General features: G+C 59.3%; 6 protein-coding genes across 6 annotated transcripts; 1 reads left to right on the top strand and 5 right to left on the bottom strand.

The window, feature by feature from the left end:
- Nucleotides 1-35: 35 nt before the first annotated feature.
- On the bottom strand, nucleotides 36-2070 carry SPBR_06850 (splicing factor U2AF 65 kDa subunit; the record flags this gene model as incomplete). Its single annotated transcript, XM_040765106.1, has 4 exons — nucleotides 36-274; nucleotides 347-1528; nucleotides 1603-1974; nucleotides 2046-2070. The coding sequence occupies 4 exons, from the start codon at nucleotides 2068-2070 to the stop codon at nucleotides 36-38; spliced, it is 1818 nt and encodes a 605-aa protein (XP_040617716.1).
- Nucleotides 2071-2429: 359 nt separating this feature from the next.
- On the top strand, nucleotides 2430-3775 carry SPBR_07300 (N-glycosylase/DNA lyase; the record flags this gene model as incomplete). Its single annotated transcript, XM_040765554.1, has 3 exons — nucleotides 2430-2545; nucleotides 2617-2797; nucleotides 2822-3775. 3 exons carry the CDS (start codon nucleotides 2430-2432, stop codon nucleotides 3773-3775), a joined length of 1251 nt encoding a protein of 416 aa, XP_040617715.1.
- A 282-nt stretch (nucleotides 3776-4057) lies between these two features.
- Nucleotides 4058-8132, bottom strand: SPBR_06399 (uncharacterized protein; the record flags this gene model as incomplete). Its single annotated transcript, XM_040764656.1, has 2 exons — nucleotides 4058-8077; nucleotides 8124-8132. The coding sequence occupies 2 exons, from the start codon at nucleotides 8130-8132 to the stop codon at nucleotides 4058-4060; spliced, it is 4029 nt and encodes a 1342-aa protein (XP_040617714.1).
- Nucleotides 8133-9493: 1361 nt separating this feature from the next.
- SPBR_07246 (S-adenosylmethionine synthetase) lies at nucleotides 9494-10907 on the bottom strand (the record flags this gene model as incomplete). Its single annotated transcript, XM_040765500.1, has 2 exons — nucleotides 9494-10621; nucleotides 10842-10907. The coding sequence occupies 2 exons, from the start codon at nucleotides 10905-10907 to the stop codon at nucleotides 9494-9496; spliced, it is 1194 nt and encodes a 397-aa protein (XP_040617713.1).
- A 1158-nt stretch (nucleotides 10908-12065) lies between these two features.
- Nucleotides 12066-13345, bottom strand: SPBR_07341 (uncharacterized protein; the record flags this gene model as incomplete). Its single annotated transcript, XM_040765595.1, has 3 exons — nucleotides 12066-12743; nucleotides 12996-13055; nucleotides 13145-13345. 3 exons carry the CDS (start codon nucleotides 13343-13345, stop codon nucleotides 12066-12068), a joined length of 939 nt encoding a protein of 312 aa, XP_040617712.1.
- Nucleotides 13346-15892: 2547 nt separating this feature from the next.
- Nucleotides 15893-17600, bottom strand: SPBR_07023 (uncharacterized protein; the record flags this gene model as incomplete). The annotated part of the gene is made up of 2 exons (XM_040765278.1): nucleotides 15893-16023; nucleotides 16085-17600. 2 exons carry the CDS (start codon nucleotides 17598-17600, stop codon nucleotides 15893-15895), a joined length of 1647 nt encoding a protein of 548 aa, XP_040617711.1.
- Nucleotides 17601-18285: the final 685 nt, after the last annotated feature.

The raw sequence follows: 18285 nt of genomic DNA, 5'->3' as shown, positions 1-18285 counted from the left end.
AATAGACAGGCCCGTGCCTGGTTGCATGATCGCCCTCACCACGCATCCACCTCAAAGTTCTCCTCGGGGAAGTAGGTGGCAATGACGGTGCGGTCTGAGAACTTGCGGCCGGCCAGGGCCTTGAGGGCCTTGGTGGCCATGTCGGGCGTCTCAAACTTGACAAAGATCTTGCCGACGCCGGCCGACTGGCGGCTGCCGCCGGTGGGACGGGGCACCTTGAGGCCGGTGACTGTGCCAAACTTTTCGCATTCCTCGCGGACATCATCGCGGATTTCTACAAAGTTAGTGGGCCGTGAGATCCTTGACAGAAGAAAAAAAAAGAAAAAGAAAAAGAAAAAAAACATACCCTCATAGTCCTCATTGTCGACCAGCTCGTCGGCGGTGACCATGTTGAGCAGCTGCACGACGCGGCTGACGTCGGTGGCGTCGACGGCGACGGTGCCCGCCAGCATGGACATGGCATTGACGCCGAGCTCCATGCCGGCGGCCTGGGCGATGCCGACGCTCGCCTTTTGCACGCGCAGCTTGCGGTCGCCGAGGTCCATGCCGTGGAGGCCCTGGATGGCAATCTCCGTGGAGGCGGGCTCGGCGTACTCGCAAAAGGCAATGCCGCGCGACTCGTCGGAGCTGCGGTCCTTGGCGAGCACAAAGGCGCGCAGCTCGCCAAAGGCCACGAGCAGCTCCGTGACCTGCTCGTCGGTCAGGTAGGGCGGGATGTTGGTGATGCTGATCTTGTTGGGCGTGTCGACGACGACCGTGGACACGACGCCCGGCTGGTAGCCGCTGTAGTCGACGACGGCGGGCACAATGTAGTCCTTGGGGCGGGACAGCTGCAGGCCTTTGCCTGTTTGGCTGCCCGTCTGGGCAGTACCGTTGGCGTTGGCCGCCTCGCCGCCGTCCGTCATGGCCGTGTCCTCGGCCTCCATGGCGATGCCGTCCAGGGCCAGGGCCACCGTCGCGTCGGCCGCGTCCCGGAACTCGAGGAGCGCAAACGACGCGTCGCTCGACAGCTGCGCCTGCACGCAGGGGTCCGAGCCGTCAATCACGTTGAGGCCGTTGAGCTGCAGGTTGAAAAAGGACACCAGCGCGTCCTCGCTCGTGCCGGCCGGCAGGTTGGCCGCCAGCAGCCGCTTGGCCTGGCGCGAGTTGGTCGGCTTGAGCACGGACGCGGCCGCCGCATTGTTGGACGCGGTGGCCGCCGGCTGGGCGATGAACGCCTGCAGCTTGCTCGGGTCCATCTGCTGCTGCTGCCGGGGCGCGCCCGGCAGCGGGAACATGCCCGACAGCTTGGCCTGCTCGGCGGTGACGCTCTCGTAGCCGGGGGGCTTCATGTCCCACTGCGTCAGGCGGCGCTTGCGCTCGAGCACGGACGCGACGTCGGTCAGGTCGGGCGTGGGCTCGCGCTTCTTGGGCGGTGGCGATGCGCTGCGTCGGCGCTCACGGTCGTCGCGGTCGCCACGGTCGCCACGGTCGCCTCGCCGCCTGCGGTTGTGGCGGTCGTCGTCGTCGTCATCGCCACCGCCGCCACCTCGTCCCCCGGCGCCCGACGGTCTCGATCCCGGTCCCGGTCCCGGTCTCGGTCTCTGTCTCTCTCCCGCTCACGATCTCTGTCGCCGCCGCCACCCCAAGGGTCGCGCTCGCGCCGGTCACCGCCCCGGCCGCCCGAGTAGCGGTCCTCCCGTTCCCGGTCGCGGTGGCTGCGTGACGATGAGTAGCTGTCGGGCTCGGCCCCACCGCCTTCTCGGGAGTCTCTCGCTTCGCGCGGGTCTCTCGGTTCTCTGGGTTCTCTGGGTTCTCTGGGTTCTCTCGCTTCGCGCCGCGATCCCCGTGCACCGCGGTGGTCGGGCGACCGCGACCGTCTCCGCGGCCGGTCACCTCTTTCTCGCTCGCTGCGGCCGTGGTCGCGCCGCTCGTCTCTGTCGCCCCGGTCGCCTCGTTCGCGTTCGCCTCTCGAGCTGCCGTGCCGTCCCCCTTCTGCGGAGGTGTTAGCTGTCCGTCCCAAAACCAATTTGTGAGAGAGCCTTCGCCATCCCCCAATGGCTTACCTCGCGAATGTCCTTCGCCGTTCATGATGGTATGTGGTGGTGTCGAGATGAAATCGACGGCGACGTTGCGTAATGCGGCAGGCGAAAAGATGTCGATTCAGATGCAGTCGTCGCCTTGCAGAACAAGCATATGCAATGAAGTGCGTGGCTGGAGCTTTTGCTGGCCAGCATGTTTTTTCCGGCAGCAAAGCACCCCAGTAAATTTTGATCGCGTTGTGCACTAGCCGAATACGGACTAGTGCGTTTCTCATGCATAGCACTGCTTCGGAAGGCCCAGATCCCCTATTTAGCTACTTAGCGATCGCTAGACAGCATCTCAGCTTGAACCTCTGTAAACAGGTTGACCTGTTTGACTTTCTTCTCACAGACGGCTGCACCACAGCAATGGGGCGCTTAGCGGCACAGTGGCAGAAACTGCCCGTCACACTGACGGAACTGTGTATTGACACCACACTGCGGTGCGGCCAGTCCTTTCGCTGGCGCAAATTCGGCGACGAATGGTGAGTGTATGAATGCATCGTCTGGAATGCATTTTCTCGATACTGCACGAGGGCCCTGGCTAACATCCTAGGCGCTGCACATTGCATGGCCGGATTCTGTCCTTGCGGCAAGATGCAGAGAGCCTGTACTACAAGGCTGCCTTTCCCAGCGAGGCGGCAGGAGCTGCTTCATCGGGCGTGCTCCGGCCACCATCTGGGGATGCTGCCGAAGGGAAGGACGTCCATGACGACGGCGACGACACAAAGGCTCTCGTACGCCGCTACTTTCATCTCCAGCTGGACCTGCGCGCGCTCTACGACCAGTGGTGTCGCGACGACGCCAACTTCCGCAAAAAGGCGCCGCAGTTCAGCGGCATCCGCATCCTGAACCAGGACGCCTGGGAGGCGCTTGTCTGTTTCATCTGCAGCAGCAACAACAACATTGCGCGCATCTCGCAAATGGCCCACAAGCTGTGTGTGCACTACGGCCCAAAGCTCGGTCAAGTCGACGGCGAGGACTACCACGACTTCCCCTCACCGTCTGCGCTCGCCCAACCGAGCGTCGAGGCGCACCTGCGGCAGCTGGGCTTTGGCTACCGCGCCAAGTACATTGTGCAGACGGCGGCGATGATGTGCGAGACGGGACCGGGGTGGTTGCGCCAGCTGCGGAATCCGGCGTGTCCGCCACCATGGACGACGGGGGCGGCGGCTGCAACGGCGGCCACGGCAACGGATGGCTCTGCCGACGCCTGCGTGCCCACCTACAAGACGGCCCACGAGCAGCTGCTGACGCTCAGCGGCGTCGGACCCAAGGTGGCCGACTGCGTGTGCCTCATGGGCCTGGGCTGGGGGGAGGCGGTGCCGGTGGACACGCATGTATGGCAGATTGCCGTGCGGGACTACAAGTTCAAGAAGCTCGCGTCCAAGACGTTTTCGCGGGCCATCCACGACGCCGTCGGCGACCACTTTCGGACCCTCTGGGGGCCCTATGCCGGCTGGGCCCAGTCTGTGCTCTTTACGGCGAATCTCAAGTCGTTTTCCGAGCAGCTCAAGAACGGAGGCGATCTCGAGAGCGAGGACAAGGCTGCGGGCGAACATGGCAAAATGGAGGAGAACGAGGCTGCCACGCGATCCACAGGAGTCACGACAGCGAAGAGAAAGCGGACAACAGTCGTCAAAGTCGAGGAAGAGGCCAAAGTGGCCGTCGTACAAGAAGTGCAAACGAGGTCAAAACGAAGCAAACGAGGCTGATCTAAATACAGCGTCTCTTGTGGATTTAGTGTAAGAATAGTGTACAAATACAGCGACTGCGACGGATGGTTACAGGGAATGACAAAATATGTACTTCTCGGCATGTTTTATTAGCAAATGTACATGATCACGTGACTCATGCTTACCTAACACATTTCCGTTCCAAATTTGCCTGCGTCTCGAGCTAAGTAGCCTTCCGTCGCGCAGGCGAAAATTTTGAGGCAAAAGCGACCATCAAGAGCTCATTCACAACAGACGGTCCCTTGCCTTTGATCACTCGCATCACCAACGGCCATCCAACACGACGAGTGCGGTTGCCAACCCTGCCGAGTTTACGTTTCCATCGACACAGCGCGGCCCCGACGCTGTCGAGCCAAATGACAAAAGGATGTGCACATAGATAGGGGCACATCCACGCACTGCTCCCAAAGAAGCTGACGCCGACGCCGACCAAACGCGACGAATAGGACGACAATCCACCAGACTGCCGCCACCATGTCGAACGCCGATTTCGACCAGATCAAGAAGCTGCAGCAGGAGCGCAATGCGGCGGCCGCGGCCAGAAAGGGGGCCTCCCTCGACCCGTCCAGCCAGCGCGTCGGCTCGTCGACCAAAGTCAAGCTGACGGACACGGTCGACACGGAGCTGTACGGCACGGGCGAGGACAAGTTTGCAGGCTACCACACATCGCTGCCGGTGGGCGACGGCGACGACAACGACGACGACGACATGCCCGACGCCTCGGCAGACCGCTCGCGGCGGCTCGTCGGCCAGTACACGGCAACGCGTGCCCAGATCGACGAGTTTGCGCGCGGCGCGGGCGTCGAAGAGGAGGACGTCCTGCTGAGCCGCGGCGAGCGCAGCAACCGCATCGCCGACCGCGAGACCGACTACCAGAAGCGCCGCTTCGACCGCGTGCTGACGCCGACGCGCGCCGACCCCTTTGCGGCCAACCGCAACGCCGGCGCCACGTCCACCGCGTCGTCGAATGGCGAGCCCAAGGCCGAGGGCTACCGCGAGATCATGGAGCGGCGCGAGATTGAGCGCGAAGAGCAGCGTGTGCGGCAGGCCATTGAGGCGAAGCGCCGCGAGGCCGCCGCGAACGGCGACGGCAGCGGCGACGACGCCATGGTCACGGAGCACCAGCCAACACTCACCTACCCCGACAAGGAGAACGAGGAGGCCGGGTCCACCGAACTGGCCGCGGGCCGCAAGCGCAAGAAGCGGTGGGATGTCGCGGATCCGGCGGCCGCAGGGGCCGTCGTCAAGAAGGAAGAGGCCGAGCCCGACACCAAGAAGCGCTCGCGGTGGGACCAGGCACCCGCCGTTCCAGGGACAGCAGGCGCAGGCGCAGGCGCAGGCACAGGCGCAGGCGCCGTTGACACAAAGAAGCGCTCCCGCTGGGACCAGGCACCCTCGGCCACGCCCATTGGCAACACCGCGGGCCTCGTCACGCCGATGCACCCGTCCCAGGGTGCTGGTGCGGTTGGTGCGGTTGGTGCTGGTGCTGCGGCCGGTGCCGGTGCTGGTCTGCCGGCGACGATCGGGTTTGGCAACGACCTGTCCGCGCGCAACGCGCCCATCAGCGACGAAGAGCTCGACGAGATGCTCCCCGGCGCCGACGAGGGCTACAAGATCCTCGAGCCGCCTCCGGGCTACGCGCCCACGCGCGCGCCCACCCACCGCGTCGTCCAGACCCCGGCCCCCGCCGCCGGCTTCACCATGCAGGACCCGGACAGCAGCCGCATGAACGGCGCGCCCGTGCCCAACCAGATCCCCGGCATGTACGACCTGCAGTTCCTCAAGCCCGAGGACGTCGCCTACTTTGGCAAGCTGTCCGACGGCGCCAACGAGGACACGCTGAGCGTCGAGGAGCTCAAGGAGCGCAAGATCATGCGCCTGCTCCTCAAGGTCAAGAACGGCACGCCGCCCATGCGCAAGACGGCGCTGCGCCAGCTCACCGACAACGCGCGCAGCTTCGGCGCGGGGCCTCTCTTCAACCAGATCCTGCCGCTGCTGATGGAGAAGTCGCTCGAGGACCAGGAGCGCCACCTGCTGGTCAAGGTCATCGACCGCATCCTCTACAAGCTCGACGACATGGTGCGGCCGTACGTGCACAAGATCCTCGTCGTCATCGAGCCGCTGCTCATCGACCAGGACTACTACGCCCGCGTCGAGGGCAGCGAGATCATCTCGAACCTGAGCAAGGCCGCCGGCCTCGCCACCATGATCAGCACCATGCGGCCCGACATCGACCACGTCGACGAGTACGTGCGCAACACGACCGCGCGGGCCTTTGCCGTCGTGGCCTCGGCGCTCGGCATCCCCGCGCTGCTTCCGTTTTTGCAGGCCGTCTGCCGCAGCAAAAAGTCGTGGCAGGCGCGGCACACGGGCGTCAAGATTGTGCAGCAGATCCCCATCCTCATGGGCTGCGCCATCCTGCCGTACCTCAAGCGGCTGGTGGACTGCATCGCGCCCTGCCTCAACGACGAGCAGACCAAGGTGCGCACGGTGACGAGCCTGGCCATTGCGGCGCTGGCCGAGGCGTCTAACCCCTACGGCATCGAGAGCTTCGACGACATCCTGAACCCGCTGTGGACCGGCGCGCGCAAGCAGCGCGGCAAAGGCCTGGCCGGCTTCCTGAAGGCGGTGGGCTACATCATCCCGCTGATGGACGAGGAGTACGCCAACTACTACACGAGCCAGATCATGGAGATTCTGCTGCGCGAGTTCTCGTCGCCCGACGAGGAGATGAAAAAGGTCGTGCTCAAGGTGGTGTCGCAGTGCGCGAGCACCGAGGGCGTCACGGCGGGCTACCTCAAGGAGCACGTGCTCGACGAGTTCTTCAAGGGCTTCTGGGTGCGCCGCATGGCGCTCGACAAGCGCAACTACCGCCAGGTGGTCGAGACGACGGTGGACATTGGCCAGAAGGTCGGCGTCGGCGAGATCCTCGAGCGCATCGTCGCCCACCTCAAGGACGAGAGCGAGTCGTACCGCCGCATGACGGTCGAGACGGTCGAGAAGCTCGTGTCGTCGCTGGGCGCCGCGGACATTGGCGAGCGCCTCGAGGAGCGGCTCGTCGACGGCATCCTGCACGCCTTCCAGGAGCAGACGGTCGAGGACATTGTGATGCTCAACGGCTTCGGGTCGGTCGTCAACGCCCTCGGCGCGCGCTGCAAGCCGTACCTGCCGCAGATCGTCAGCACGATCCTGTGGCGGCTCAACAACAAGTCCGCCACGGTGCGGCAGCAGGCCGCCGACCTCATCTCGCGCATCGCCATGGTGATGAAGCAGTGCGGCGAGGACGCGCTCATGGGCAAGCTGGGCATCGTGCTCTACGAGTACCTCGGCGAGGAGTACCCCGAGGTGCTGGGGTCCATCCTGGGCGCGCTGCGGTCCATTGTCACCGTCGTCGGCATCAGCCAGATGCAGCCGCCCATCAAGGACCTGCTGCCGCGGCTGACGCCCATCCTGCGCAACCGCCACGAAAAGGTGCAGGAGAACACCATCGACCTGGTGGGCCGCATCGCCGACCGCGGGCCCGAGTCGGTCAACGCGCGCGAGTGGATGCGCATCTGCTTTGAGCTGCTCGACATGCTCAAGGCGCACAAGAAGGGCATCCGCCGCGCCGCCAACAACACGTTTGGCTTCATCGCCAAGGCCATCGGCCCGCAGGACGTGCTGGCCACGCTGCTCAACAACCTGCGCGTGCAGGAGCGCCAGTCGCGCGTCAACACGGCCGTCGCCATCGGCATCGTGGCCGAGACCTGCGCGCCCTTTACGGTGCTGCCGGCGCTCATGAACGAGTACCGCGTGCCCGAGCTCAACGTGCAGAACGGCGTGCTCAAGTCGCTGTCGTTCTTGTTCGAGTACATTGGCGAGATGGCCAAGGACTACGTCTACGCCGTCACGCCGCTGCTCGAGGACGCGCTCATCGACCGCGACCAGGTGCACCGCCAGACGGCCGCGTCCGTCGTCAAGCACATTGCCCTCGGCGTCGTGGGCCTCGGCTGCGAGGACGCCATGGTGCACCTGCTGAACCTGCTGTACCCCAACCTCTTTGAGACCAGCCCCCACGTCATCGACCGCATCGTCGAGGCCGTCGAGGCCATCCGCGTCGCCGTCGGCCCCGGGCTCGTGCTCAACTACGTCTGGGCCGGCCTCTTCCACCCGGCCCGCAAGGTGCGCACCATCTACTGGCGCGTGCTGTCGGACTGCTACATTGGCGCCGCCGACGCCATGGTGCCGTACTACCCGGACCTGGAGGAGGACAGGGTCGACCGGCCCGAGCTGGCGGTGATGCTGTAGCGAGAAGCAGGGGAACTAAAAGCGAGTGTGTATGTAATACGTGTTTCATCTGTCTCACATGTTTTTGTATTTGGTGCAAACGGATTCGGGGACATGGTTCCTACAGCGGGTTATCCATTTATCTTTGACTTGACTTTATTTGTTTCCATTTTCATCGTCTGTACTCATTTGTTTTATTAAGATTTCCCTTTATTTTTCGTCCGTTTTCTCCCGTTTCTTTGTGTACATTAAGGGACGCATACTACCCAAGGTGTCCAGGTTGTCTGGTTCGTTTAGACACGGCTTTTCGATAGGTGACGAACAAGACAGATATTCCAATGCCTCTTTTGTCGTATCTGCCGATGTCGCTTGACACGCGAGTCGTGCCTAAATCTGGGCATCGTATTGGCCTGACGTAGTGTGACCTTAGTCCGGTTTCGTTATGACTCGAAAGGCAGTGGAGTGCACTGCTACAGACACAGAAAGCGGGATGGCGTGCTCTCTGCGCTAAATGGCACCCGCCAGGGACAGCCGCACACTTCCATTGCCAATTGCCTGTGTGGATTGCATGTGTGGATTGCATGTGTGGATTGCAGCATTGCTCACTGCTCACCGCCGGGGCTGCCACAAGCTCCGACAGCTTAGGGATGACACATTACACATTCTCGACTTCACCGGACTGGACGAGGAATTCATGTGCAGACTGCCCGTTGCATAGGCCGTGTCTGCCAAGCATCTGTAGATTTGTATAGTAGGTTGCCTGCAGATGGCAGCTGTCTAGATATGCGATGGTGGACGATATGGCAACAATGATATAAAAACGGTAGTAGAAAAAAAGAACACGCAATTATGGAATAGCCCTTCCACCCCTTTTCTCATATTTTGCAATGAAAAAGAAACCAAGGTATGTTGAAACCGTACGCCAGTGCTTGTCATCATTCCCGCCCCATGGGTTGTGTTTTTGGTTGTGGGTCATGAGCATAACAAAAATGCTTTTTGATGAAAAAGGAAAATACAGAAACAAATGAACAGAGCGAGAAGTAGGAAGAGCAAGTCCGTCTTCCGGGGAGGAGGGAAGCGACGGGAGACGAGGGAAGAGAGAGAGCGGAGAGAGACCAAACGGGAGGAAGGAGGCGGAGCGGATGCGTTGTGCATAAAAAGGAAAAGAAACAAAGGGAAAGCAACCACAAAAGAGCAGGCGGGTGGGAAAAGGAAGTTGATTCGTTTTCGCCCATAAAAACACCCAAGTTGCCCTGTGGTCCCTTTTCTCGTTTGCTTTTCAAGTCTCTCTCCAAGAGAGGGGGGACAACAAAAAGCCATTTTTGTTATGCGACGAGAGGAGCAGAGCCGTCCCAGGAACGCCGTTCCAGAGGCGAGGGCAGCTGTTCCAGTTGTGCTGTCGAGACGCGAGCGGAGCCGGGTCGACACTCTCTAGAACTTGAGCGTCTTGGGCTTCTCCCACGAGAAGCCCTGGTTGGTGCCAAAGTGGCCGTTCTTGGCCGTCTGGAAGTAGATGGGCTTGGCCAGGTCGAGCTCCTTGACAATGACACCGGGGCGCATGTCAAAGTTGTTGCGGATGATCTCGACGAGCTCGTCCGACGACTTCTCCGAGGTGCCGTAGGTCTCCACGAACAGCGACAGGGGCTCGGCGACGCCAATGGCGTACGAGAGCTGGACGAGGGCACGGCGCGCGAGGCCGGCAGCGACCAGGGACTTGGCGATCCAGCGGCCCAGGTAGGCCGCCGAGCGGTCGACCTTGGAGAAGTCCTTGCCGGAGAAGGCACCGCCGCCGTGGGCACCCCAGCCGCCGTAGGTGTCGACAATGATCTTGCGGCCGGTCAGGCCGGCGTCGCCCTGGGGGCCACCAATGATGAACAGGCCCGAGGGCTGCACGTGGTAGATGGTCTCGTCGTCCAGGTACTTGCTGGGGATGACCTTCTTGATGATCTTCTCCAGAATCTCCGAGCGCAGCTTCTCGGTGGTGATGTCCTCGGCGTGCTGGGCCGACACGACGACGGTGTGCACGCGCTGGGGCACGACGGCGCCGCCGTCGTGCTTGTACTCGACGGTGACCTGGGTCTTGGTGTCCGGGCGCAGCCACGGCAGGGTGCCGTCGCGGCGGGCCGCCGACATGGCGGCGTTGAGGCGGTGGGCCAGCAGCAGCGTCAGGGGGAACAGCTCGGGGGTCTCGTCGGTGGCGTAGCCGAACATGATGCCCTGGTCGCCGGCACCGAGCTCCTCGAGGGCCTTCTCGTAGTGCAGGCCCTGGGCAATGTCGGGCGACTGCTCCTCAATGGCGACCAGCAGGTTGAGCGTCTTGTAGTCGAAGCCCTTGGCCGAGTCGTCGTAGCCAATGTCCTTGACGGCGTTGCGGACGACCTTCTGGTAGTCGAGCTTGGTCTTGGTGGTGATCTCGCCAAAGACCATGACCATGCCGGTCTTGGTGGCCGTCTCGCAGGCAACCTTGGAGAGGGGGTCCTCCGCCAGGCAGGCGTCGAGGATGGCATCCGAGACCTGATCGGCGATCTTGTCGGGGTGGCCCTCACCGACGGACTCGGACTGGGAGTGGTAGTCATGTCAGCGAATGGTCACACAAGCTGAAGCTCAGCACGCGAACAAGGAGGCGGGGTGGTGAAGTGGAGATGAGGGAGATTGGGGAGCAGAATGAGGCCCAGGTAAGGGGGGTCGGTTGGAGGGGCAGATGCAACATCCCCTGAATTGGACAGCTGTTGACGGGAACGAAGAACATAGTAGCAGCAGCAAATCGCAACAAACATACCGTGAACAGGAACGTGCCGGCCTGGTGCTTCTGCCACGAGGGCACGGTGACACCGTTGGAAGACATTGTGAAGAATTGAGGATTGAGGGCAAAATTCGGCTATGTGGTACCGAAATGAGAGAAATATGGCGGGCGACTCCGGAGGACGGTGGCCGGCGAGAAGGATCTGTAGGACGACAAGGCGCCGGTTAGGAATTGGACAGACACGGCAATCGGGTCAACGTCGGGCGGTGTGCTTACAATGCAAGAGATGGTGATGCACAAAAAGAGAGGTGAAGAGGAAGAGAGAGAAGAAGGGAGAGAAAGAGAGAGAGAGAGACAAAAGACGAGAGAGGAAAGAGAAGGAGGGACAAGAAAAGGCAGGAGTGAGCCAGATGGCGGCGTACAAGCCTATGGCAACGGCTAAGTGTCAAGGAGGGGTCCTCCCGAAAATTTTAAAGTGGGGATCTCAACATTTGCTGCTTTGGCGCAATCGCACGTGGTGCCGGTTGTCGGTTCATCCTTCGTCCTGCGTTGGCTCTGCCGAGTGGCTCATGACTAATCTTGCTCATGCCCTCATTGCACAGTTCCCTGCACCATTCCTGGCACCAAGCCAAGGTAGGAGCGAGGGGCAGCTTGTTCCAGCCAATCAGGACGCGTGCCTTGGCGGCATTTGGCAAGAGCAACCCACCATCGACCCGACCGTGACGACAGACGGCATTTCATGTTAGTCAGCAAACGACGTGCATTTTGTATCGTCACGTTTTCGAGTTTTCGAAGTTCTTGCTTTTGCTTTTTTCCAGTCAAGACCTAGGGATCTATTCTCACGGGTTTAGAAGATCCATATATTCGAAACATTTTCAGTCCTCCTACCTGCACCGTGCACATGATTTTCTGGAACTATTTTGCCTTATTGACGAGTTCCTGCAGCGACCTCCCAACCCTTCTAGACCAGGTGCGAAACTTTATTTCCTTGCGGAGCTCGACGGCATGCACAGCTGGTTCTGGAGTCTCTACCGTATCTGATGCCTTGGGCGCATTTATATCTGCCGGCTGCTTCGACGAGGATGTGTGGGATTGGCGTATGGTTAGGGCATTGGGACTGGGTATGGGCGTGGCTTTCTCGTTGATAGTCTTGTTGCCCTTGCCTTGTCGCTGCTCAAGCCCAGGGTTCATGCTGCTGGCTGATCCTGCAACAATATCGTGATGCTGCGGCTGTAGCTGTCTGGGCCCGCCCGTGGATCTCTAGTCCTCGGCATTGTCTTGCTGCCCAATGGGCGCCGTTCCATCACCATCTCCCTCGTCCCAGTCGTCCAAACTGTGTTTCAGGAAATCGGGGTCGCCTGCAGCACCGGATAAGCTTGCCATGCGTAAGTACGCATGTTGAATATCAATCATGGCCTTCATTTTGAAAGCTTCCTCCATTGTGGGAAGAGTGACAGAAAAACAGTCCCCCGTCTCTACTGCACGGCTCGTCCGTATGTTCGTTGCGCCGATCACAGGCGCCCCGCCAACTTCATCGCCCTCACCAGCATCACTGCTTTCTGTAGCTTCACCGTAGCGCTCGGACCGTTCCCACGACCGAAACCAATGTTCTCGATCCTCCGATGGCACAATTTCATTCCAGATGCTGGTTTTGTTCGGCTTGCCTCCGGAGTGTGATGCGGTCCTGCTGGCCTGAACCGGAAGCCACTCCATCTGGAGCGTGATTTTTCCATGAACCGGAGGCTTGCCGCCGCTGCGTGTGACCATCCTGGCGACCCATGCGGGTGTCTCTCCATCGTCATGCTCCCGTCGAGTCTGCATCAGCTCGACAGGGGACACTCCGAGGCAGCGCAGGGCAAAGTAACCTTTTGCCCAATACCCATGGAGCGTCGGAGTCAAGCAAATCATGTTCCACGCCTTGTCCGTGCAGCCCGGCTCCTGGACCAGGAGATTGGAGCTGTCGCCAAAGAAAAAGTCCAGGACAGTGAGCCTAGTAAGCAGTCGTAGAATTCTGTCGTCGCTGTTGTTTGCTGCGAATGGGAATATATGGCAGACGTCTGGCTCACCCAGTCCTGTGATCAAACATCTGTTTCCATCACGGGAACGGCACTTTGCGTTGTTAATATTTCCTTCATCCAGATTTATGTCCTTTTCTTTTTTGTCTCCTCTCTTCCCTCGTATCCTTCTTACCTCAGAAACCTGGGCCTGGGAGCGCGCCGTGGAGCTCGTTGTCGCTGGGGCCGTGTTGGACTGTATAACTGTTGCGACTGTTATTCAAGTGTTCCTTTATACTCGAACGTAAAGGTGGATATGGAACGACGACACCTACAGATTCGTACCAATTCTTCAGCGTTTAACGACAAGATCCACAGATGCCGCGAGCTGCCGCTCAGCGTCTCTCCAAGGCGACGCACTTCTCTCAGCGGTAGTGCGTAGACCACGCTGAGCGTGAAACTTGTTGTCTCAGAAATTTTGCTGTTTCCGAAGCGCTGGTGCATCACGTGCATCCATTTTTCTGCAAACAATAAGCGCTCCTCCATCTCGTCTGCAGGAAGACTGATGTCGAGACTTGCATGGTCTTTCTTGTTGCTGAGGTACCGTACTAGTTGGTTACGATCGAGCCGCGTAGTTGTCGGCTCCGCGAGAAAAGATGCAAGGAGTGATGCAAGTCGAACTTCTGTTTGGGAAGGCATTTTTGTGATCCGATAGTTGTCGCCGTGATGCGATGTAGAGGCCGAGCTCGCAGTTGACGCCGAATGTGAAAGGGAGCTCTATACGTGTATTGCGGCCTCTCACATACTCAGTAAGCAGTGAGAGGGACCACGCTAGTGTGCGTTGCAAGTCGTAATATTGAGTCGCCGTCTGCTTAGGGACAACGAGAAGATGAAAAGCGCTACGGCTGTGGACGTGTCCAAATCGCGAAGAGAATTTTCAGAGTGAAAAGGGAGCACAAAATCCTAACCAATCCGGCATCTCAGCGAAAGCGCGCAATGTATCACTGTCAAGGAAGGAGCGAGATCTTGCGAAGGCGCGGAAGGTGCGATCCACGGCGGGGTGCAAACACCATTGCTCCTTCCTATATCGTCGCTGATGTTCGGCGTCGTTTGGGAAGGAGCGCGCGTCGTGTCACCTGGTTTGTCTTCGGTTGTGAGCATTGTGTAATGGTGAGCAGAAATATTGATAACGCACCAAAATCGTCTCCAACCACAGCGCGGCATCTATATCGCAACGCAATATAGACGACCAGAACGACATCTGTTCCCTGCACGTCGTGTGTCAGAGTTTACAAAAGAGGCGCATCCATCACAACGAATGCATCGGACAACAGCACACGCGTTTCCGATGCCCATTTTTGGGCGACAGCAATACACATACGTCGTCAGGTCGTTCGTCTACCGGGTCTTGGCATCAGGATAGGAACAGCGTTGCGGAGACCAAACCCGAAATCCGATGAGGTGCAGTGCAAAAGTGCAGACGACAACGGACGTTGCTTGCAGCCTGATTTATTGGAGAGCATGAGACGAAACGTGCTCCGCAATCTCACTACTTATATGGATACTTTGCTTTCCTTGTTTGCATCGCCGCATTCAGGCCTATGGGTTGCGCACAAAACTACGTCATCGAGTTGGAGGACAGAATGTTGGTCGTACGAGGTACAGAAAACGAAAAGCGGTAGGAAAAAGGATCGCGGCATAATGCTGCTTTACTTCGTATCAATCAAATAGATATCCCTTCCAGAAATGTTCCGTTAAGTTGCATGGAGTTCTTTGCCACCAGCGACCTATAAAAGCGCTCTGCCGCCCTCCCCGGATGCTGATCGATCCGCGCGACGGTGCCAAACGGCCTTGGTGCGGGCGATGTGGAGCGGCGGCGAGTTGCTTGATGCCCAGACGCGATTGGAGATTGTGTTTAGTGTTTGTAGTTCGGTAGACGGAGCCGCGAAAAAAAAAAAGGACAGAAAGGCCAAAGTACGCAAAGAGGCAGACTAACAAGTGTACCGAGAGCCTATCAGCTTGCCGAAGTGTGCCAACTACAAATAGCGACATGTGAAAACGTAAGGATGGGCAAGCGTTCAATCCGCGTCCGTCCCCCACCCATTTCCCCTGAACATCCTTGAAATCTGTACATCTGTACATCTGTACATCTACGTCCTTTATCGATCGTACCAGCGCGGCGGGGCGCAGACGACGCACATGACGACGATCGTCATGGATCATCAGTAGTATTCACACAGCAGCGACAACATTGAGTGAGTATACGAGTATCATGAAAATGCAATGTACGTCCAATGTCAGGACAGGATTTGTAGCACTTGAACGTGAAAACTTCAAAAGAATTTGCATGGTATTGGAGAAAAAAGACTCGTAACAGATAAATAAATACTAAAAGGGGGTAGTAGTACTAAAATAAGAGTAAAATATATACGAGGTGATCTGGTTCGCACAAAAAAAGATGTGGTAAAAAGAAGAGGATTAAAAATGGAAGCCAGAGGGAAAGAATTGGAGGGAGAGGGAGTAAAGGGGTTGATGCAGTGATGTGGAAGGACATTGCGACTCGTCATAGGAAAAAAGAACATCCGGAAATAAATGCAAAACAAACACAAACACGCACGACGGCCTCGTCTTGTTGGAAGCAACAAGTAACCTATATACCTTATAGTTTGGCCATCAAAACGGGGGGGAATCGATGCAAGAGACAAAGTCAAAACCCATGAACAGGAGACCAAAAGCAAGGGAAAACGCAAAATGCAACATGCAAAATGAAAAAGCAAAATGCAAAAGCAAAAAGCAAAACAAAACACAAAAAGGCCTCCCATAGAGGGCATAAACGCAACCCAAACCGAACCGAACCCGAATTTCCAATCTCCTAAGACCCAGTTCCCCGCCCGCCTCCAGTCCTGGGAAACCCGATAGAACAAAACCGCCCAGGACCAGTCCGGAACCGCCAGAAACCGTCTGTTGTTCCCTTTTGTGTCGTAGAAAGAAATAACGGAAGAAGGAGAAATAGAATAAGAAGACGCATCACATTCCTGTTTTTGGGTGTATTTTGTTTGCTTTTTTTTTCTTATTTTCGGGCAGACTGTACGTCTACTCCGAATTGTGGTGGTCATCTGAGCCGGCCTCGGACGGCGTCAGGTCCTTGTGGACCTTGCGATGACGGCGCAGGTTGGACACGACGCTGAAGTTGCGGCCACAGCCGGGAACCTCGCAACGGAAGGCTACAAGAAAAAACATTAGTATATTGTCAACGGCATGATAAGAAAAAGGGAGGTTACTCACGCTTCTCGCCCGTGTGGCTGTACATGTGCGTCTGCAGCGAGCTGGGCCGCGTGAAGCGCTTGTCGCACACCTTGCACTTGTGCTTCTTCTGTGCCGAGTTGGTCATCTTGGAGCTGAACTGGCCCATCATCGACTGCGGCGCCGGCGGCACCGACCCGACAAACGGCGGCTGGTGGCGCTGGCCCGGGTGCGCTGCCGCCGCCGCGGCGCCGTGCACGCCGTGGTGGTGTGGCGCCGGCGGTGGCGGCACGCCGCCGTGCAGCATGTGGTGGTGCCGGCGCGAGGAGACGCCCTCGATGTCGGAGCCCGAGTAGTCGCTGATGTTGGAGTTGGAGTCGATGGAGCTGCCGCCCGTCGTGTAGAAGCCGCCGAAGCTCTGGCTCGACACGCTCGAGCTCGTGCTGTGCGCCGTCGAGGGGAACCCGTACGAGTCGGCCGAGCCGCGCGCCGAGCGGGCCAGGCCGTTGCTGCCCGCACTGCCGCCGCCAGCGGTGGCGCCCGGGTACCCCAGCGGCCGAGGCGTGTCCTGGCTGTTGAGCGACATCATGCCCTGGCTGGCCTCGAGCGCGTCCTGGAACCCGCGGCGGTTGTCGACCGGGTGCGCCCCAGCAGCGGCCGCCGCCGCCGCCGCCGCGTCTTGCGAGAAGCGGCGGGCCACCTCGGCCGCCGAAGCGTCGAGGCCAAAGGCGCCACCGGGTGGCGGCGGCGCCGCGCCGCGCATGGTCGTCGCGGGTGCGTAGCCCATCTGGTCGTACGGCGTGGCGGCCGCGGCATACGCCGCCGTCGGGTGGATGGGCGAGGGCGCCGAGTACGAGGCGGCCAAGTTGCTGGAGTCGGCGTAGCCCGCGCTCGTCGTCGTGGCGCCGCCCATGGCACCGGCCTGCGGCAGCGACACGGCCATGCCGCCGGCCGTGCCGTACGCCATCGGCGCGCTGGGGGGCATGCTGGTGCTGCCGTTGCGGTGCAAAGTGGGCGCGGGCGGCAGCGGCTGCTGGCTGGGCGGACGCGGCGGGCCCTGGAGGGACTGCTGCTGCGCCTGTGGTGTCCGTTGCGCTTGTGCCTGCTGATGGCTGTGCTGGTGCTGCTGCTGCTGCTGCTGTTGCTGGTGGTGGTGCGGGTGCGGGTGCGGCTGCTGGTGGTGGCTCGGGGATTGCTGCTGCGGGTGCTGCTGCGTCACGGGCGAGTGCTGTGCGTGGTGTGGCGCTTGGTGGTGGTGTGGTGAGGGCTGTGGCAGCTGGTGATGCTGCGGCTGCTGCGAGTGCGGCTGCGGAAGCTGTTGATGCGACTGCTGCTGCTGCTGCTGCTGCTGTTGCTGGTGATGTTGGCGCAGGCTGTCAATGCCGCCGAGCGACGGATGCTGCTGCATGCTGCTGTAGGCATTCTGCTGGCTGGCGCCGGACGGCGCGGTCCACGGGTTGGTAAAGTGCGGCGCGGCGGCCGTGTGATGTGAGTAGGAATTCATGTGGTCAAAGTTGTTGAGGTAGCGCTGTTGGCTGGAGTCCACGGCCATGGTCATTCTGACGGCTGGTTGAGGTTGCGTGGTTTGAAACGGGAAAGAGGGAACAAGGCAACGTGAGGAAGGAGCGGTCTGCGTCTGTGATGTCTCCCACTTCGCAGATGGCAGGTGCGAATGTCGAAGATCGTCAGGGTCGTGCCTGCCGTTTGTTCGATTTGCAGTAAGACGGTGGCGGTACTTTACTTTGGTGATACTTTGGTGATACTTTGTGATGATCGTTGACAATGTCAAGCGAGGGCGATCTGATATACGATTGCCGGCGGGGACATATATCGGGTATGTTCAATTTGCAGTCGAGGCGAGAGATGATGTGAATTTCAAGGAAAGAGGAAAGAGAAAGAGAAAATGATGAGGGAAGATGAAGATATTAAGCAAAGAGAAAATATGTTGTTTGATGTCGAGAGGTATGATAATAAACAAGGAACACAAGGGAGAACAGGAGAGAGCAAAAAGAAAAAGGAAAAGAAAAAGAAAGGGATTGGCAATGATCAAATAGGCTTCTCCCGCACAAGGTGAAGTGAGGCGTACGACGTATGCGTGTGAGTTGCATGTGTGGAGGGATTCCTCCAGTGTGTCTCTTTCTGGACTTTTGGCCTTTTTTGGTGGTCCTTTTGGAATTTTAGTCGGTCGTCTCTAACGTCGTCTTTTGGCTTGTTAGTCTTGCTTGAGGACGGTACTCGTAGCT

The sequence above is a fragment of the Sporothrix brasiliensis genome (genome assembly GCF_000820605.1).
Source record: "Sporothrix brasiliensis 5110 chromosome Unknown Cont20, whole genome shotgun sequence".
NCBI classification, from domain to species: domain Eukaryota; kingdom Fungi; phylum Ascomycota; class Sordariomycetes; order Ophiostomatales; family Ophiostomataceae; genus Sporothrix; species Sporothrix brasiliensis.
Note: the sequence above shows the minus strand (reverse complement) of the source record. Positions and strands in the feature narration are given on the sequence as shown.